This window comes from Urocampus carinirostris, chromosome 9 (genome assembly GCF_059441175.1).
Source record: "Urocampus carinirostris isolate Australia breed hairy pipefish chromosome 9, RoL_Ucar_1.0, whole genome shotgun sequence".
Taxonomy (NCBI): Eukaryota; Metazoa; Chordata; class Actinopteri; order Syngnathiformes; family Syngnathidae; genus Urocampus; species Urocampus carinirostris.
Window position 1 is genome coordinate 38576990 of NC_142357.1, and position 21161 is coordinate 38598150.

The 21161-nt window shown below is 39.2% G+C and overlaps 1 protein-coding gene across 2 annotated transcripts; it reads right to left on the bottom strand.

Moving 5' to 3' along the window:
* Positions 1 to 44: 44 nt before the first annotated feature.
* On the bottom strand, positions 45 to 20753 carry bicc2 (bicaudal C homolog 2). 2 transcript variants are annotated; one of them, XM_088344233.1, is made up of 18 exons: positions 20510 to 20753; positions 16247 to 16293; positions 15994 to 16063; positions 14709 to 14788; positions 14475 to 14636; positions 14346 to 14399; positions 12974 to 13435; positions 11746 to 11877; positions 8787 to 8967; positions 8547 to 8680; positions 8279 to 8484; positions 6274 to 6379; positions 6160 to 6199; positions 5853 to 6010; positions 3466 to 3616; positions 3235 to 3398; positions 935 to 1034; positions 45 to 867 (listed from the first exon to the last, which is right to left on the bottom strand). In XM_088344233.1, the coding sequence occupies exons 1-18, from the start codon at positions 20745 to 20747 to the stop codon at positions 746 to 748; spliced, it is 2607 nt and encodes an 868-aa protein (XP_088200359.1). In that variant the 5' UTR covers positions 20748 to 20753; the 3' UTR covers positions 45 to 745. The 2 variants fall into 2 exon arrangements, with proteins under 2 accessions (XP_088200359.1, XP_088200360.1); XM_088344234.1 differs by lacking the exon at positions 20510 to 20753 and adding an exon at positions 19146 to 19266.
* Between the last annotated feature and the right edge of the window lie 408 nt (positions 20754 to 21161).

Sequence of the window (21161 nt, forward strand, 5' to 3'; positions counted from 1 at the left end):
AAATAGAACAGAAATATAAAAATTCCATAAAGTTACATGGGCATGTCAGGACCAAAACAGAGACAGGACCCACTTGCGTATGTTTCTCTCAGTTTTAATAGGAAGAAAGGAAAGGATTGCACACACGATCCAGTGGTCCCGGAAAGCAGGTCACTCTGAACGTGGAAGTGGCACTTCTGAGGCGAGCGATGGCGGTGTCGGGATCGGAAAAAAACGGGTCAGTAGCCGGGACAGGAGAGCAAAAAACGTGGTGGTGATCAGCAACGAGTCGAAAGCCAGGAGAAGAGAGTAGTCAAGGTCAAGATCCAAAAACGGGTCGAAGCCGGGAAACAGACAGGAGCCAAAACAGAAGTGAGTTGGGGTCAAAAAGCTTGGCTAGAATAAACTGAGGTTCGCAGACGGACTGACAACAGGTGACAGATAGACGAGGGTTTGAGTAGTGACCGGGAGCCAATCGGAGTCCGAGACAGTTGGCGCCAAAGGAGCGGGCACAGGTGAAGCATATCGGTAATCATGACAGGGCACCATTTTTATTTTTTTACATTTACATCAAAGTAGTTGTTAATAAAGGTAAATCAAAAAGGGACATTTTAAAAACTAAATTGCATGAAATCGTCTCATACACACACAAAAAGAGAAGACCCCCTTGTCTTTGTCAATGAAAATAAAATAAAATAAAATAAAAAACTTTGGAAATTGGCTGATGACTACAGAGTACGTTGCTTTTATTTTGAAATGCTCTTTTTCACCAACGGTTATCGATCTCCATGTCTGCGATTCGTGGCAATCTGCCGCTAGCTCCGCCCTCCAAGTATTCTGATTTGATGGTGGGCGTGTCCGAGGACCTCCTCTTGCGATTGTTCAGGTCTGGACGAAAAGGGGGCTCGTTATTGGTCAATGTCGATCGAGAGGAGGAGCTTAGGTGCTGCTTTACCCGAGATGGCCAATAGCATCTTCCGTCTTGCTCCGAAGGTGGACACGCCCACTTCCTTCAGATCGTCGTCGGACAGTGTGAGAAACGTTTGGTAATCGATCTAACCGAGAAAAAAAAAAAAAAAGAAATAAAACTATAACTTAACTACTTAACTATAAAGTCTGTTTTGTCGTTTGGTGTGAGGGCATATCAGTCGTATCGTGTGTGAGGTCACCCTTAACCTGACGTCCTCTCACACATTTATTACACTTAAACATGCAACAATATTTAACCTGAAATCAACTCACAATGTAGTCAGAAATAAATGTGAGTAGTACCATGAGAGTATTCCAGTAATGAAAATGAAAGTGTTTTTGTGAGATTATATGAGATGTGTGAGAACTTTTTTCCAGAAAGTAAAACATGTAATGTGTGAGAACAATTTCATAGAGTCTGACTGTGCCTTTGTGGGGTTTTTTTTTATTCCTTTTGTATGTGACAGCTTTCTGTGCAGTCTGAGTTTTTGTCGTAGTGTCTGTAACGTTTCCTCAGAAACTGACTGTGTTTTTGTTATATGTAGAGGAACTACACCGCCACAGATCCATTTTCTCCTAACCTCTTCCGACCACCGACGCTGCCAACACAAAGACCCACAATTGGTTCACAAGACCTTTCCCTTTCCCTTTTTCCTAAAGTCCACACAAGAGCACGCACACCAGGGGCCCACGAACAAACATTGCAATTATTCACAGGAAGGGATCAGACTCTCCAGGTGAATGCAAAGACATCATAAACATGAAATATATGTAATAACAGAATGTCCGGTTGAAGAAAATTAAGTGAAATTCCGACCGATATCATATTGCCTATAAAGATTCAAGATAGAGATGTAAATTGTGTTTTGGTTTATATTAAATTATCAAAGGTGTAAATAGAATAATAGACATCATGCACATATTCACATCTAATTCTTGATATCATGCAAAAATATAAAAGTAAGCCCATTCAATTGTAGAAAACGTGATAACTGTGAAACATGTTAAAGAATAATCGCAAAGGGAAAACTTTTCAGTACCATGGACAGTGTCAATAACAGCTGATCGAAAAATAATCCTATGGATATTTTTGGGAAATTCATTCAAAATTGAATTTTCAAAATACTACATTTTTGTTTCCAGTTAGAAAATGCACGCGGCCTTGTCATCCTCGCAGAGGGATCACCTCATGTGCGGTTCTTCTCAAGGCTTCTTTATTTTCCTCATGTCTAGGTTTTTGAGTTTACCTTGCCCTCATGTAGGTTTTAGATCAGGGGATGGTGTAATAATAGTCTGTGGTTTGCAATAATCTGTGCAGCCTTTTGAGACTTCTAGTGATTAAGGGTGTCACAAATAGACATGACTTGAATGATAACCATCCAACTATAAATCTCATATATATATTCTCGGAATACTCTCATGCACAAATGTTCTCATACAACAACTAACATTTATTTCTGTCTACATCGTGAGTTGATTTCAGTTTCAATATAGTTGTCTTTTTAAGTGTACTGTTAATGTGAAAGTTAGATAGTGTGTGAGTTACCAAATGTGTGAGGTCATCCAAAACCTGCCCACGATGTCCTGTCATACTTTAATTAAAACATGTCCCATAACACACAGGTAAAATACTAATCTAATATATTCCAATGCTCTCATGTACTGCAATGTTTAGTAATGTACATGAGTGTCTTGTAAGAGTTTTAGTAGTGTGAATAAGACAGTGATATAAAAAGTCACACACTAAGGTCCTCTCAGATATACAGTAGTACGCAATGAGCAAAGACGTTTCAACTAAAATCCTCACTGAAATGCTCTCACACAAAAACAACAAAATGTGTGACAGACACAAAAGAATCAGTCTTTTTACAAAAATGTTCACACACACAAACGCTACAGATATTTTACTGCCTAGAAAACTCTCATATACCACTTAAAAATTCTCAAATATGTTCCTGAAACAAATGCTCTCATTTATACCACTAACTTTTATTTTGTATACATTGGAAGTTAATATCAGTTTAAATTTTTGTGTGGATTTATAGATAGTATTTATGTGAAAGGACATCAGTGTGTGAGTTTATGATGTAGTCAGAAATGAATATTGATAGTGTTTATGATAGCATTACCTGAATGTACATGAGAGCTATCCGGGCAGTAAAACATTTTCCTTATGCGTGAAAGTGTACATTGTGTCTGAGAGGGTTTTTGTAATTTGTTGTTTTGTATGAGAGAATGTTTTTAGTATGTAAGTTGAAGGCCCCGCCCCCAAAACAAAGAGCCCACCTCTTGCTGCTCCAGCACATCGATGTATTTGACCAGTCCGAGTCGAGAGAGGAGCTCGGTCAGCTGGTCCAAAATGTGGGGCGAGGGGCTTCGCTGACTGCAGGTGGACGCCCTCCTCGAAGAGCAAACCTCCTCAAAGTAGTCGCAGCCCGGAAAACTGTCGTCTACCGGCCCCCAAAAATGACATTTTTAAACTTTTATTTCCGCTTTCGGCAAGGAAGCCGGACTTACGTGTTTTGGCGTTCCTATTGGACGAGAACGGCGGTGATGGAGGAGAAGAAGAAGAGGAAGATGACGAAGATGCAGGTTGAGAACCACGGCGGTCCCTCCAGTTGTCAGAACTGCTGCCGGTGGACAATCCTGCGTTCTGATTGGCCCAGGACTGAGACACAAGTGAATTAGCGATTATTTTGGCAATACTCCTGTGTGCCACTAGAGGGAGCTTGTGTACAATGAAGACTGATATACAGAATTATTATAAATGTAAATGGTCAGCATTTATGCAGCGCTTTTCAAGTCACCGAAGACCTCTCAAAACACTTTACAATGTGCTTCACACTCACCCATTCACACATACACTCACACACCGATAGCTTGCCACTGACTTTTTACTACACTGTTTCTCAGACTTTTCTTTTTCATTTGATCAAATTTTTCACATTTTCAGCGAAAATTGGAATAAATAAACAAATTTAAAAAAAATTGGCAAGATTAGGATTTTTGGGGGATTATATTTTTCTAGCAAAGCACAAAAATGGTGTCTGAAATAGAAATTGAATTGAAAGTTTCTGTAGCATAGTATTTTATTGTATTAGTGCAGTGTCTGAAACTCATGACAAAGAGTTAGCGGACACCGGGGCAGACAACTCTGACAAGTTGCCTGCCCAGCCATAAAGTTGCCTGCCCCATTTTACACAACTTGAAACACAATAAGACGACTCATCGCAAAAAAAACATTGTTGCAAAGTATTAAGGGTTGATAATCAGAATATATAACAGAACAACACTTTAAAATTAAGTTTATTATAAATTTACTTATAACATTCATAGCATGTATATGACATCGCTATTTTCCATCTGCCATCAATATGTACTTGTATTTACTCCATTCATGCGATGTTTGCATGTCATCGTCTACTACAAGCCACGTGAACTCCTCTTTCCTCGATGCTTTTAATGTACATTTACGTTTTGTAGCGTCATCAATTTTGTTAGCTTCTTTTGAATCTTTCTTCTGGGGCTGAGGTTTTGGCTTGATTCCTAACCACTTATTCATTTTTCTTGTGTTCTCTGTGCGTCTATATCATACCTGACAACCTCCACGACTCCATGCCCGTACAAACTGTCGTATTCTCCCGTACACCATTTTTTTTTTTTTTCGGAATGAAGCATGATGGGAAATCCCGGGGCGGCAGACGCATGCGCACAGTAGCATCAAACCGCTCGCTTCGTTTGCAACGAAAAAAACGATACCGAGATAGAGGCTTCGGCGGCGAACTCCTTGGACTTGATTGATTTGCCGTTTCGTGATAGTCTGTGTATACCAAATGGTACCCATCATTGACAAATTTGCGTTTCTCCGTACAGATTTCCTTGTACGTCGTACTCATCTTACAATGCATAAAAAACGTACTTTGTACGGCAAAACCATACAGGTTGACAGGTATACTACAGTATATGCAAATGCCGACCTTATAACGCTCGGGAAAGTCCGGAAGCACGAAGTTATTCGATGCAGGCTTCTCATTGGCTGCAGAGTATGCAAATTGCCAAACGAACCGAAATTTCCAACCCAACGAAGATTTCGAAATCGGAATAAAGCAAACGTTTTTAACGAACTACCATTCCATTCTGTCTAAACAAAAAAAAACAAAAAAATTTTTTTTTTCTTTAAAAAGTTGTCAGCCACCCGGGCGGAAACGTTTCGTAAGTTGTACGCCCGACGTAAACGATGCACGCCCCAGGCGTCCAGGCACACATTATTTCGGACACTGATTAGTGATACATTTTTTGGGGGTGGTTTGGGTGGCTGATATATACAAATTAGCTTTTTTAAATGACTTTTTCTTATCTAACTACATAAATATAACTATCTTTAAAAGTATGGTAGGCAATTATATGACAAGAAGAGAAAAAATGTATAAAAAGAAAACAATTCTTACTACCAGAATATTCGTCTGACAGAGGGTAGCATTGAACAATTTAGAACATTTTTTCATTCTGAAACAGTATTACAAATGGAGTAAAAAAAAAAACGTTTTATATGTAAAGGTTGATTAAAAGAATATAATAATAATAATAATAATAATAATAATAATTTCCTTGTATTGTCATTCTATGTAACAATGCACACAGAACGAAATGTCGATACACCTGACCCGTACAGTTAAACTGTAGCGAAGCCGATGCAGCCGCAGCCAAACAGGGCGCAGCCATTTTTAGTCATTAGGTGAGCAAACCCCCCATTCCACCCCTTAATGCTGAGCGCCAAGCAGGGAGGCAATGAGTACCAATGTTGTAAGTCTTAGGTATGACTCGGCCGAGGCGCGAACCAGCGACCTCCCAGTGATGATCAAAATGATCCACCAATGGGATGTAATTTTTCCAATAAATGGTACCTGTCCGCCACTTGGGCTCAAGTAGGGCTTATAACTCCGCCGACTGACGTTGCGCAACTCCTTAACGGCCTCTGCCGGCATGGACTTGGAAAAACCTAGACCGCTCCAAGTGTCCGTGGGGGTCCGGACTTCTGTCACCACCGGCTTTCTTTGCATTGCTAAAATGATAAATGGATAAATAGAACCTATTCACTAGCGTTGAATTCAAATTATAATCTCCCAAACTCATGAAATAAAACATTTCTAAAAAGCCTTACGGGCAATATGTAGCCCGCGTGCCTTATGTTTTGCCAAAATCAGTTCTAACCTCTGGTCGCCAGCAATTTCTTCTTCTCGTAGTCGTAAGCCTACAGAGCACAACCAGGATAGAGAATAGGTCAATAATGCAACATTGAGAGAGATCCTGCATGTTCTTTTGCACCTCCGATTCCGAAACGTGCGCGCAAAGATCCCTGGATGGCATCGCGTCTCTCCTCAGGCTAGTCCTCCGATCCATTCTCCCTCGCTCCAGTTCTGCGTTGAGCATCCTTCAAGAAATAATATAGCAAATGCTTAAAATAAACAAATAATAACCCTAAAGAAAATCCTTGATTTTTGCTTATTATTGTTTTATTGAAACTGCTATGTCCACACCAAATGTAGCATTTAAAATAAAATTAAAAAACACTAATGGTTTTGTCTTTTATGCTATTTTTTTAGTAGTTTTTCATTATTTTTTCATTTAAATATTTTTAGGGCTGCGATTTCAAACTGGTTATTATTCCTTTCCTAGTGAGGATAATCAGCCTTATTTAATGGCACAGAGTTAACAGTAATTGTGTATTTTCAGATGATTTTGTTTTAGGATTTTTTAACAGAGCATAGTATCAATGATAGGACAGGTTAATACTAAATAGTAGTAATTATGGTGCTTTGTAGAGTTAAACTATTAATCTTTATTTTGCGTTACATACTAACAGTCAGGATATAGAACTTGAAATTCAAAATGGTCTCTTTTTACATAATAATGGGATAACAATGGAACTCCAATCAAATTAAACTCCCATAAGTTTCATATCACCAAATTGTTTCAATGTAATCAAATGGGTGATGTTTATTATTGTACGATGATTTATCGCCTGCATTGCTGTTATTTCTGAATGCATAGTGCTTTTCTTCCTACTTATAACAATAGTATGAGTTTAGGCCTAACTCATGAAATTCAAACTAGACAAACAGGTTTCCAATCAGAGGATGTTGAAATTGTGGTCTGTGCAGCCCTTTGAGACTTACAAATGAATGACTTGACAAACTGTTAAATTGATAAAAAAAAAAAAAAGTTGTGATAACACATTTAACCAGAGACTCCAGTCAGAGATCGTACTACGCAGTACTGGACACACCCTTAAATTCCAATGACCTTTTTTCTTCTTCTTCTGTTTAGCGGCGTTTGAATGGGGAAGCAGGCATCGCACTGTTACGTCTGGCACTGTATCAAAGATACACATCTGTTCAACTACAAGAAGGTCCAAGACCTAAAATCAGACCACCAGGGCCTGTGTTTTGTCTTGTCCATCCAAACCTGACAAACAAAACTCAAGTTGGACTGATTTTCTGATTTCCAGTTCGAAATACCACCGAGAACTGGTCTGAAGAGAGGTTGTTTAACTCTCCCCCGGAGGTATCACAAATTGTAACGTCAACCTACAGGAATGAGGTGAGCTGGCTGGCCCATTGTTGTCAAGACTACATTCTCTACCTAAAGGTGGAGAGACAAAGGAGATTGTTGTGGACTTCAGGAAGTGTGAACAGGATAGAGTTCCTGGATGTGCATATCAGCGAGGGTCTGTCCTGGACTCATAACATTGCATCTCTGCCCATCAACGCCTGTACATTTTCGGCAAACCTAGGAGAGCAAGCCCCTGACCCCTGTCATGCTCTCATTCTACTGAGGGACCATCGAGAACATTCTGACAAGCCTCATCACCGTGTAGTATGGCTCCTCTAGCATGTCCTGCAGAAAGACTCTGTAGCGCATCAAGAGAACAGCGGAAAAGGTCATTTTTGTCCCCTTTAGCCTCTCCTGGACATCTACAATACCCGCCTGACCCGCAAAGCCACCAGGCTTGTGGGGTGACCCTACCCATCCATCTCACAGCCTCTTCCACCTGCTACCGTCAGGGAAAAGACTGCAGAGTCTCAGAAACAAAACCAGCAGGGTCAGAGAAAGCTTCTTTCATCTGGCTGTCAGGACTCTGAACTCAATCCCCTCCCAAACTGCTCTATTGATAAAGTATGGAGACCTTCAGATACAAATGTATTAGCGTTTTTCATCATCTCTTACTCGCAAAGCCAAAGTGATGTAGTAACCTCTTTAAGTCACTGAGGAAATTACATTTGTCCACCTCCAACTTTTGGATTGTTGGCCTTGGCAGAGGTCTTCTCACCTGCAAGTGAAGGCCTGCCCTGTAGAGTGTCGTCTGGCTTGGTTGAAAACTTTGCTGATCTCAGGACTTTGAAGACTCCCCCTTCGACCCAGCAGCGCCATCCTGTGCCCACCGGGAATGTTTATCAGGTCGTCCGATGACATCATCAGCATATCTTTAGAGCTCTCCTCATCTGACTGACCCGATTGGTCGTCATTTTCCAGGATCTTAACAGAAAGTATATTTAAGCTTGAGATGTGTCGTTATTTTATCGAAAGGTGCAAAAGACCTTCTCCAATGGACGACTGTCTGTTCCTTTTAGCCCCGCCCTTCCTTCCTCGGTAGGAGCGGGTAGGCCAGGTGGAGGTGATGGGCGGGCTTTAGTGACGCTTTGAGCTTCTGGAATGGGAGCAGGGGCGGGGCCTGTTCACAATGGGGCAAAACACATATTAATTAGTATTACCATTTAATTCAAGGCACTTTTTGAGGGGGAAAGGTTGCTTGCATTTGGAACGTCCGCAAAGCTCACCCTGTTCCGAGAGGCGAAGCTGTTGCAGTAACATGTTGAGCCAATAGGAGGTCAGTTCATTCCCGGCCAGAAGTGGGTCTGGGGCCACTTTGGTGGCTTTGCTGAGATCCAAACCCAACAGAAGCTGACGGGCCTCGTAAAGACACTGGATGTTCCTTTCCAGACCTTTCACCACCACTGACTACAATACATTAGCAACGTTACTATTTATTTATTATGGCTACAGACAACTTCATATGTAAGGGAGATTTATGGTCGCAATGATTTGCTAAAGGACAACAAAATATATATGTAAATATGTACAGTATGCTTTGTGTATGTTCAGTACAGAAATGTAACACTGTCGCAATTAAGACGTTTCTTTGCAGATCTGTGAATCTTGATCAACGAGCTGTCGATCTTAATTGAATCATGACAACCAGGAGTGCAAAAAAAAGAAAAGAAAATCAATCTAAAACAAAACAAAATTCAAAATGCTAACTCAAGTTCAGAATCATGTACAATCACATTAAATATGGCCAAGCTTCCTGGGTCATCGCTCACATTTTAGAGCGAGGCACAGGTAGAGCGGAAAAACGAAATAGATTCTAATAGGAATCATAAATGAAGAGGTTGTGGGGCGGCACGACCAAATTGTCCTACTAGGCAACTTCTATAGAAATATTTTATTAAGGGACATAAATACTTGATTGTTTTTTCTAGAGGAACTACACTGCCACAAATCCATTTTCCTTTAACCTTTTCCAACCACCGACTTAGACCCTCAATTCGATCAGAAGACCCTTCCTTTCTCCTAAAGTGTATACAAGAGCACACAAACCGGCACACACAGTCAGACATTGTATTCATTCACAGAAAGTGACCAGACTCTCCAGCTGTATAATAAACACCCAAAGAGTTTATTTGTAATCAATAGATTAATGATTTGCATAGGTGTGTCATGTTTAATTCCAGGGATTTTTTTTAATTGCGTGTCTGAACGTAATTCTGCCTACTCCCAATCCGTCAACCATTTTGGGAACTTTATTTTGAAAAGCATTACTATATCAGAGGACCCACAGGAAAAGCATTACTGGTCACAGGACACGCCCCCAGTGACTAATGACATCATCAGCATTTAAAAGGTCAGGCGCGAACGCCTCCCTTCCTCTTTTCATCTCGCTTTATCTAACTAGACAGTGAGCCCAGAGGGTGGGCCTGCCTTGCCTTTGCCCCCCTGGGCCATGGGGACAAAGAAGGCTGAAACCCAGAGCAGGGACCCTCGACAAGGCAGCCTGGTCCAACAGAACCACGAGGCCTGGATGGCCCGTGTATCGGTCTCTCCCTGTCGATCAGTTCAGAAGTCCGCAAGATCAGTCTCCTAAAGAGGAGAAAGAACCGGCTTTCCCGATGGACCATAAGGCCTTCCCTGCTCCCACGAGAGGCTTTGTCTCAAAGGTAACTTAACAAAAGATAATATAACAAACCGTAATCGGTGCTGTGTATGAATATTTTATTTTGACACGCTATGAAACAATTCCTGATCATTTTAGTGAGTTGATTACCTTAAAACCGGGATTATTGATCATTAATTTCATTGCTGCTACAGAATCAACCCTCTCCCTTCTCTTATAATGTTCTTGAATCAACAACGTCCTTTGTTCTTTTTCTTTTTTTTTCCTTGCCATGTAAATAAATCGTAGTTTGTTAGAGTCAAACCACGTTGCATTATTTATTTGTGTGTCTATGTAGATTTTTCCTTTGGACTGACCAATCATTATCAATATCAATGATTTGCAAAATAAAAAATTTAAAACTAAAATATAAACTGTTGGGAGGATTTCTTCCTTCTGAATACTACAAGATAAAAGAGGCTATTTTGGGAACTCATTCAGCACCCCCGCGACCCTACTGAGGATAAGCGGTGCAGCTGATGAGATGAGATGAGATTCCGGAGGATAATCATGAGCACCACCTGTTGGCCGAATCAGTAACTACCCAATTAGTTTTTGAGCCCAAAAAAAAATAATTTAAAGCAATTTTCTCTACACTCTCTATCAAAATCAATGGTATTTTACAACCTTTTGCACAATACGAAGGAAGAAGTAGAGAGGAGACGCGACAAAGTTGTACTACTTCAATCAAAAATCTAAATATATATTCTAATGAGAAAGAAAATGCTAAGATTCTCTCCAGCATAGTGAATGGTCGAGAGTAGACACAACCAAATTACGCTACTGTCACGGCCAGAACGGAATCAGGACCCAGATGCGTAACGTTAACCACAAGTTTATTGAGAGAAAGAGAAAGGGCAGCGCCCGCAATCCTGTGCTCGCTGGACGCGGGAGGCAAGCTTCTCACAGAATCGGATCGTGTTCCGAATGCGGAAGTGGATCTTCCGGAGCGGGAGATGGTGGTGTCGAAGACTGAAAAAAACAGGTCGATAGCCGGGACAGGAGAGCAAAAATGTGGTCAGGATCAAAGATGGGTTGTAAGCTGGGACAGAGAGCAAACGTGGTCGGGATCAAAAAACAGGTCGTAGCCGGAGACAAACGGGGAAGACAGGAACACACGGGTGGAAAAACGGGTGCAAAAAGCGGGACCGACGGGAGTCAGAGTCAAAGTGCTTGCCTTTTAGAAACAGAGGTTCGCTGACGGACTGACCACAGGCGAGTGAAAAGACTGAGCTTAAAAAGGACGGGGAACCAATCAAGTAGCCCGCAGCGGCTGGCGCCAAACGAGCAGGCACAGGTGATACTAATCAGTCATGACAGCTACTACCTCTGTAAAAAAAAATTACTAAGAATATATTCAAACGGGGAACATGAATGCTTCAAATCTTTCAATCAGCCAAGTATTGTTGGCTCATTGAATATTATCGGGTCTTTTCTTCCTATCTGGCCGATAACTGTGGCATCATTTTTGACTGTTATTGATAATTATGATCAATATGTTACATCCCTAGTTTTTGTGGCTCTACCTTGTTGGTCTGCTTGACTTTGGGCTTGACACTTATGAAAACACCAAGATTTTGCATCATCTGAGCCAAGGAACAGGGATCTGCTTCCGTGTCTTCCCGCATGTCAAACATCAAGCACACTGGCAGGCAGTCCTGCATGGAAAAAGACAAATAGGTTTTCTCATAAAATCAAAAGCAAAAAATATATATTTTACTCATCGGACATTTTTTCTAGATACGCCTGCTGATAACAGTTTGATCTGAGAATCACTTTGAATGTGCTCACTACTGGCTGGTGGTAATGTTTTGTTATTGGACCTTTGAGCATTGGAGGCAGACACGGAGAAGTAATCAGGAGAATAAAGAAATAATTCATAATGCAATTTTGTTTGAAGTTCAAGTAAAGAAAACTACAGAAACTTACAATAAACCCTCGTAAAAATGCGCTCCGCCGACTCTTTTCATTGCCACACTTTCTACCAAAAATGGAACTATACTTGAGCGGCCGCGTTCCAATAGCTCTGATTGCATATTGCTGCGAGCAGTGACCGGCAAAGTACACTTTTGTCAAGCCTGGTGCCTCTTTTTTGCGATGATTTCCACCTAAAATAAACTGCACCCGTGCGGGCCCCAATCCAATATTGTGATAAGGCATATTACACCGAGATGGGAGCAACAGAGCGCATATTTGCTAAGCCTGGCAGCTCTTTTTTGCCGTTATTCCCACCCTAAATGAACTGCAATAGTGCGGCTGTGTTCCATCATCCCCAATCCCATATTGCTGTGAGCTAGGCAGAAGGCACTTTTGTCAGGAGATGCACCATTCTGGCTCACGTTAAAAAAAAAGCGCAGTTGTAGCCACGATCCATTATCCAAACTTGCCTATTGCTAAGAAAGTGGCACGGAAAACAAATTCGTGTCATGCTCTTTCTGCAAGACCGCACTTTTTTGGGCTATTAAGGTCCCTCTAAAGTGAACTGCACTGTTATGGCCGCCATCCATTATCCCTAGTAGACTGTTGTTAAAAACGGTGCCCAACGAAACAATTTTTTGGCATTATCTTTTTGTTCCGCGTAAATTGAACAGCACCCATGTGGCCGCTATCAATTATCCCCAGTCAACTATTGTTGGATTGGGGGCCGGCAGAAAATATATAAAAAAAAGGGGGGGGGGGGCATTCCAGTCCATATTAATTACAATAAACGAGGGATTAAAGTGCTTGACTTTTGAATTTTTTCCGAAAAATCACCATGAGCTGTTGCCGGGCCAGGCAAACTCCATCGGGGCTTCCCTGGATGACCAGCGAGGGGGGGTTCTGGGGACCGCTGAGATCGGGTAGGATGATCTGTGTCTGGGTGTGGTGCATGACGCTAAGGAAGTGGGCGCCGTTCTGGCCCAATAGGAAGAGATGTTGCTGAGAGGTGACGTCCAATTGGCTGCTGACGGGGGAGGCTCCGCCCTCTGAGCCCACCAGCAACTCCATCAGGATGCAGGCGGCCTTTTTGACGGCTGGGGCATTGCCCTGCAGCCCCCAGACCGTGCAACAGCTCCCGAAGAAGGCAGCGCCCTGCGCCTGAGCTAGCGCTCGGAAGCTAACGCTAACCCCCAAGGTCTGCACCACTTGCTGGATAAGGGGGGAGCCGGCGTCAGGGAGAGGCTGGGGGGCCAGGGTGACTGGCAGATCGAAGGTTAAGGTCAGGGGTTGCAGATCCTAGCATGTAAAAAGGAAAACATCAAAACAATTCTTTAAAAAATATTTTAAAACGTTTTTTTAATAAATCATTTGCAAATTTCTAGCAATGTTTATCCATTTGCGACTTATACTCTAGTGCGACAGGAAACAACACCCATTAGTATAAATGCAGCTTTTGCCATATCTCAACTTATTTGGCACAAAATTGAATTTTGGCTTTAAATTCTACATTAAATAATTGCTTTATCAAACTATTTGTTTGGGCGACATATGGTTAATCATTTATTTAGATTTATTTATTTTTTCATTTGGGAGTCAACCAAGTACAAAAACAATAAGACTGTTTCCAACTACTTCCTCTTCTGAGGACCCGCTCCATTCTTCTTTGCATTGATTTTTTTTCAATTCTAATTAGGTACAGAGCCCCTGGTGGTGGATTAAAATTCATAGAATTGCCGCATCAAAGCTTAGCAAAAAAAAAGGAGAACCTATTGAGATATTTTGAATTTTTTGATGAAGACAAATAAGTCAATTGTTCTTAAATTTTTTATTTTTCTTCTAATTGGAAACGGCGCCCCTAGCGGTGGAGGAAAATCCGCAGAATAGCCTCTAAAAACCTAGCAAATAGGTAACAATTTATAATACATAAAATACGGTAACTTGTTTTCAATGTATGCATTTTTGTTTTTCTTTTTACCTATTCTTTTTCAGTATAATTAGTTACAGCGCCCCTAGTGGCGGAAGATAAATCTACAGATTTACTGCATCTTTGTATAATGGTTCAAAACAAATAAGAGGAGTTTATAATCCTTAAAATACAGTAAAATATTTTTAATTTTTACTTTTGATTGTTTTTGTTGTTATTAGATAAATGTAATGAATGTATAAATCAGAACTGAGGAAAAATAATTGAGAAGCCAGAACTCACTCTAATTCTCCTCCTGGCTTCTTCCACTCCTTCGATGGGTCCGGCAATCGATACCTGGTGATCATAGAAAGCCAAACTTATTTTTAATTGGATTGTTTTTTTATGAATTCATTACATTTACGAACTTACTTGGTTGCTTTTTTCCCCGGCTGCATTGTGTCGGTTGGAGTCCGGGAAATGGATGTGACAGGAAGTGATCTCCATCACCTTCTTGATGTTTCCGCCTCCTTTACCAATCACGTGCGAATGTTCCGTGTAGGCCACGTCGATTTTCAAGGTCACCTTGTTCACCTGAGGATATCCGTCACACAAGGTTTTACATGGCTATCATTGTAAGAATAGATAATTGCACAATGAGGGTACCCTTGTTTCTAGAACTTCTAGGATCTTCTTTTTGGCTTCCAGGACGTTGATTTTCTTCCCTTCCACCTTCACATGTGGGTCTGAATTAGATAACAACTTTAATATCATAAATAGTGATACACGATTATCAAAGAGGTCGTGACAGTTATCGGACTGATAGAAAAAAAAAAGATTTTTGTCAATTGACTCAACGCTATAATATTCACTCTTAGTAGTACAATCAGTATTTGAAGAATTTATGTTCGTCATTGGCAGCACGGCGGCGCAGTGGTTAGCGCATGTGCGGCACAGTTCAAGTCATGGGAACCTCCTGCGTGGGTTCAAATCCAGCTCCAGACTTCCTGTGCGGAGTTTGTATGTTCTCCCGTGCTTGCGTGGGTTTCCTCCGGGCACTCCGGTTTCCTCCCACATTCCAAAAAAAACATGCATTTCAGGTGAATTGGCCGGTCCAAATTGTCCCTAGGTGTGAATGAGCGAGTGAGTTGTCTGTCCCTGTGTGCCCTGCGATTGGCTAGCAACCTGTTGAGGGTGTCCCCTGCCCACTGCCCGATGATTGCTGGGATGGGCTCCAGCACCCCCGCGACCCTACTGAGGATAAGCGGTGCAGCTAATGAGATGAGATGAGATGTTTGTCATTAGAATATATTTAGATTTTCTATAAAAGTAGCAGCACAACTTGGTCATATTTCCTCTTTACCTCTTCATAATGTGTGTGAAGCACTACTTAATAGTAAAAGATAAAACAAATTTAGAAAATAAAGAGTTGATAAGCATTTATTTTCCTCATTACCATATATTTTAATTTCTTATAGAAGTAGTGGCACCACTTGGTCGTGTATCCTCTCATCCTATTTATAAAGTGGGTCCTGCTAAAAAATTTGAAAGATATGGAGTTCAAAAGATTAATAGCATCTATTACTCAATTTTGTGCAGGCTTGGGGAGTAACGGAATACATGGAACGGCAAAAATGATGTTGGCAACCTGTTTGGATTTATTTTCATTTTGTTTCTGTCGCATTTTATGTTCGTTTTGCCGGAGATCAAAGAGATCAAAGCCAGGAGAGAAAGCTTAACACGTGTTGTGAGTCATAATTCTATTCATATCTAGTTTATTTTGTCTTTTATTAGCATATTTGGTATTGGAGTAATCCAAAAGTAATTGAAAGTAATCCAGTTGAAGTAACCCTACCCAACCCTGGTTCTAATAGCATGCATTGAAATAAATAAGCTGTCTTTCATCTGTATCGATCTTCAGGAGTTGTGAGTGAGTTGAAAAATGGTTCACCTTTCTTGGACTTGGCTCCAATCTTCAATTTGGAAGGCCATTTCACCTGAGTGTCAGTTTCTTTCATCACCTGTGAAGGCCCAAAAACAATGCAGGAGAGTAAACGAGAGAGGATCGATGCACACAATCCCACAATGCCAATTTGCATTTCAAAGATCCTGAAGAAAACCTGAGATCGCCGGATTTGTCACAAAGATGTGTCATCCGTAAATACGGAACACACATTTTTATTACTTTACGTCTTTCGACTTACTTTCTCAAAAAACTCCTCGCCTGTCATCTCGTCTCCAGCCCTTGGAGCTGCAACAGTAAAAAAAATGCAATTAAAATAATGACAATAGGAATACCAATTCATTCATCTAATGACATTGTTGAAGACAGGGTGTTTTGTTTTCAGATTCAGATTCAGATACACTTTATTGTCATTCTTGTACACGTGTATACAGAACGAAATGTCGATACATCTGACCCGCACAGTTTCCTTGAATGTACAGATATAAATAAAATGTTGTATTGAGTTGGAGTATTGAAGTACTAATAATATATTAAATAATTATAGCTAAGTATAGTATTATACAGTAGTGCAAAGAGTGCAAGAGGAGCCGCTAACCAGATGTGCAAAATGGGCAGTCAGGTTTGAGGTGTCTTTCAAAAGTTGAAAATATAATATTTTTTTGGTTCGAAGAGCTTTTATATATTTCTTTCCACTGTGCCTATCTGCATTTATCTTAGGCCCTTTTACCAAAAGTGTACCAGGACTCACAACACATTAAGAAGCAGGAAAGGGGGGAGGAGGGGTTGAGAGTAATTTCATGCTCGTTCCTGATAAAACATTTTTATTAGTTTAGCCTGAAAATGGTAATAGTAAGAAAAGGCCTGTGTTCAAATACAATCCAAACGCCAACCCAAACCCCCATAAATATGAAAAGAGAAGAGATTATTAGTACTGAGGAAGGAGCTGACTGAGGCTGCGGTCATGACTTTAAGCCAGGAGATGGCAGCAGAGAGTAGCAAAATATCAAGTTGCGGACACCACCTTTAAGCAATTAATTTGTCTGAAAAATATTACAAATAATATTCAAAACAAACTAAATTATTTTATGAAATTTTGTAGCAATTAATTCATTAAAATATATTGAGAATACAATTTTAAACCTAAATATTAATACTTATGGAAACAGTAAATGTCCATTGTCATAACAATGGTTGTCTGATACAATTAATACTAATATTAGATCATTATATAAAGCAACACTTGTATAATTTCGTTAGTTAAAACATATGAGTACTAAATCAATATTTCTTATGTTCATTCTTTGAATCTAGATTTTTTTCAATTACCTTAATATTGTTTTATTTAAATATCATTCATTTAATTATAATCCATACATTTTAAGGATATAGGACATTATTTTCCATTCATTTTCAGAGTTGATTTATATTTTTTACTATACGGTAATTACAATATTTTTCTACTTATTTACTATCAAAATTAGACAAATGATCCTATTATCTGAATTAGTCAACATTTTAAGAATTACAGATATTTACTCTCATTTTTGTTTTTTGGGTAAAATGAGATGACTACGACTCAAAACAGAAATGATCTGCTATTTTAAACAAACTTGCTCATTCAAATAATAAATATTATTAACAAATCAATCATATGTATAATTTAAAACAATGCTCAAAATGAACTGGATTATCAGTTTGTCCAGATTTTTTGCAAACACAGTTTTTCTTAATTTTTCCTGAAATAAATCCAGGCAATGGGACTTTTTTTAGAAAAGTAATAACAATAAATTGTATTTCGAAGAGGTTTTCAGGACAAGCAAGGTCGCTGTACATATAGTAGGACAAAACAATAAACGAAGAGCAAAAACAAGCAAGTAGTAAATAGCAAATAAAACACATTAGTGTTCAAAGGGGCGGTATCTGAGATGGTTGGTCGAGAATAGGCAAGTCTAAAGAGGTGAGTTTTGAGTCAGAGTTTGAAAGTGGACAGGGTCAATGGTGAGGCAGGCAATGAGTTCCAGAGCTGGGGGGCAGAGCGACTGAAAGCTCTGCTCCCCATGGAGCTGAGGTGGGCAGGCGGGTATTGTGAGATGGAGGGAGGAAGATGATTAGGCTTATGAATAGCCATGTAGGTGTAGAGCAGGATTTTGTAATTGCTTTTAAGCTTCCAGGGTCGAATTTATAAGCAAATGAACAACTATTTAAATATTCTTTTAAAACCATTACCTGACTGCAAGCTATTGCCAGAATATATACAGTATATACAAGTTTACCATGGTTATTCCACACCATTTCAAACTTGATAAAGTCATCAATCCATTTCACATATCTGAACATTTCCATTGGATTCCAAATTTCCAAACTTTTTTTCCGCACTAAAAACAATGCAGTTAGCTTGTAAACGTCAACGTTAGCTCAGCAACTGGCAAAAAGTTACTCGGAACGTAAATAATCTGTAAAGGCCACGGCTGCACTCTGACATTTACAGGGTTTGGGGGAGTTGCTTGGATTTCCTAGCATACCCCCACCGCTAATCACTAAGGGTAACCCTGGCTCAAGCTAAGGAATGCCAAAAGAATAGTAAGATTTTGGCGGACGTAAATCAAGCAGGAAAAAGAGCGAATGACGTCGCTGACATTTCGCTGACGCACTTCACACAAGAAATTGGGTCACAAATACCAAAAAAAGTGAGAAATAGAAGGTAGGAAAAGCGCCCCAGTACCTGGAAGTCAAGGAGGATGCGAAATTTACAACCTGACAGCTCAAACACTGTAAAGTATCACAGAAGAATTCATTAAAGCTGAAGAGTGCCTTGTGTCAACAGACAAGCTGATAACTTAACTTGAGAAGAAGTATTTTGGATAGTTTTATCAGAAGCAGAAGAAGAGAAGAAGAAGAAGGATGGTCAAAATATGCTTTACGGTCAAATTTAAAAAGCACAGTCTCCGAAATTCATGAAAAGAAATGCACGATAATTATATATTTTTTTTTTCACAAACTCATTCACAAAGCAACAAACAAATGGTCATAAACAACAATGAAACTGTCTGAACCAGAAAACAAAAACCAAACCTCAGAAAGCAGGAAGGACTGAGAAAAGGTCACGGTGGAAATTTAAGATAGAAAACAAAGATGACCTGAACAACGGACACTGTCCAAATGTCATTATGAAGGCTTGAGGAGATTCTTTGTTTTGAGTTTTTCCTTGCCCTAATGTAGGTTTTAGATCAGGGGATTCGGTTATAATAGTGTGTAGTCTGTGTAGCCCTTTGAGACTTCTTGTGATTAAGGGCTATACAAATAAACCTGACTTGAATTTACTTTAATAACTGCTTGCTATTTTTAGAAAAATTGTCTTACATGCCTTGGGTGAGAAAAATATTTCACTTTTTCTTATTAAGTGGTATTATTTTAGCCTCACACATTAGTAATGGCAATGGACATTTTCTTAAATACTTTCTGAATAGTATCTATGAATTTGTTTTTGTTTTGTATTGATTGTATTCGTTTATTTTAAAAAATATATATATTTTTCTATTATTTTTATTGATTATTTAATGCATTGAGTTGTTTGAGGCCTTTGTTTTATTTTAGTGTTTACACTCAAAATGTTTTGAATTTGCATTTATTTAATTTATTTTTTTAAAAAGGTAATGCCCTTTTTTCTTTCAACTTTATTTATTTATTACTTTTTAAACAATTTATTTTATTAAATTATTTTTTTAAATTACCTGCAAGTAATTTTCCTATTTAATGTATTCGTCGATTAATTTGTTTTATATTTTAGATTACTTTAAGAAAGTATTTTACTGTGTTTTTCTTAAATTGATGTTTTCTATTTATCTATTTGATTATTTTTTTTATCTATTATTATTCAATCATTGTAAAATGCAAATGCATTTTTAAATTTAATTTTTATAATTTATTTGATGTTGTTTTTTTCAGTGTCATCATTGATTTCCTAAAAAGTAAATGCATTTTTTTCAATTTATTATTTATTTGTTTTTTGTATTTTTGTATTTATTCTATCAATGTATAAAAATCGAATTTTTAAACATGTGATTCAATAATTCAATTTGTTTTAATTTATTTTTTAATTAAATTTTTTAGAATGTAATTTTTTAGCAATTCTGTTTATTTGTGTCATTTTTATTAAGATTTTTTTGAGAAATATGAAAAAAATTGTATTTTAATATTTTATTTTATTTCCCAGTGTTTAACCTATATTTATTATGGTTTTATTTGTATCTTAAGGCACAGATTTGGTTTTTAATTTGGGCAAAGCAAATCCTGGACATGGTTTGTTACATGAATAGAATAGAATAGAATAGAATTTGAATTTGTGTCTTCATTGTCATTAACAACAACCTAGTATGCATTGTATAAAATGAGATTAGACCTGGTTCTTCAAAATCCACATTTAAGACTTGTACATAAAAAAATGAAGGGTAAATAGTCCTGAACCGAGACCCCAGTCCGAAATACTCTGGGGTTTACTCACCATACAACATGTTCTCCAGCTTCTTCCTATTGATCCTGAACCTTTCCTCCACCCACTCGGGATCGGCGTTATGACCTCCGACCCCGTCCTGCACCCCTTCGTCCTCTTCTTCCTCATCTTCTCGCTCGCAACCGAATTCATTGGGTACAGGTTTTGGTTTTTGAGCCGGCTCGGGTCCAGTTTCCGGGTCGGCTTCCCGGGCCGGGGAGCTTTCCTCTGGGCTGGCAGAGTTGGCCATGGAGCCCTCGTCTGTTTGTGACCAAGGAGACCAGAAAAGTGTGAGGAAAGGGGATAAAGGAGGGGGGGCGAGGCAAGTGACACCCCCTTTGAGTCCCCCAACCACCTTGAATTAAAGCTCTCTTAACTCAGGGGTGCGTAAACCACGGCCCGCGGGCCACATGTCAACCTATCAGGCTTTTTGTATCCGGCCCGCCAAACGAAAATGTTCAAAAAAATAATGACATTTTACATAATAGTAAAAAAAAGTACTACTTGGAAAAAAAGTTTTTTGGGTGCCCATCTTGTCCCCATTGACACTGTGTGTCTACAATAAAAATAATACTCCATAAATACTACTAAATTACTCCAAAAACCTTTATTCTGAAAAGAAAAGAAATACTATAGAAATGTTAGAAAATACTACCACAGTAAT

Bases quoted from the DNA above. Each gene is read 5' to 3' on its own strand.
- bicc2 (XM_088344233.1), bottom strand. From the start codon at position 20,747: ATGGCCAACTCTGCCAGCCCAGAGGAAAGCTCCCCGGCCCGGGAAGCC. The intron at 16,064-16,246 runs GTAAGTCGAAAG...GGGCCTTCACAG, and splicing joins GCGAGGAGTTTTTTGAGAAA to GTGATGAAAGAAACTGACAC. The intron at 868-934 runs GTAAAGCAGCAC...CTTTTCGTCCAG, and splicing joins GATGCTATTGGCCATCTCGG to ACCTGAACAATCGCAAGAGG.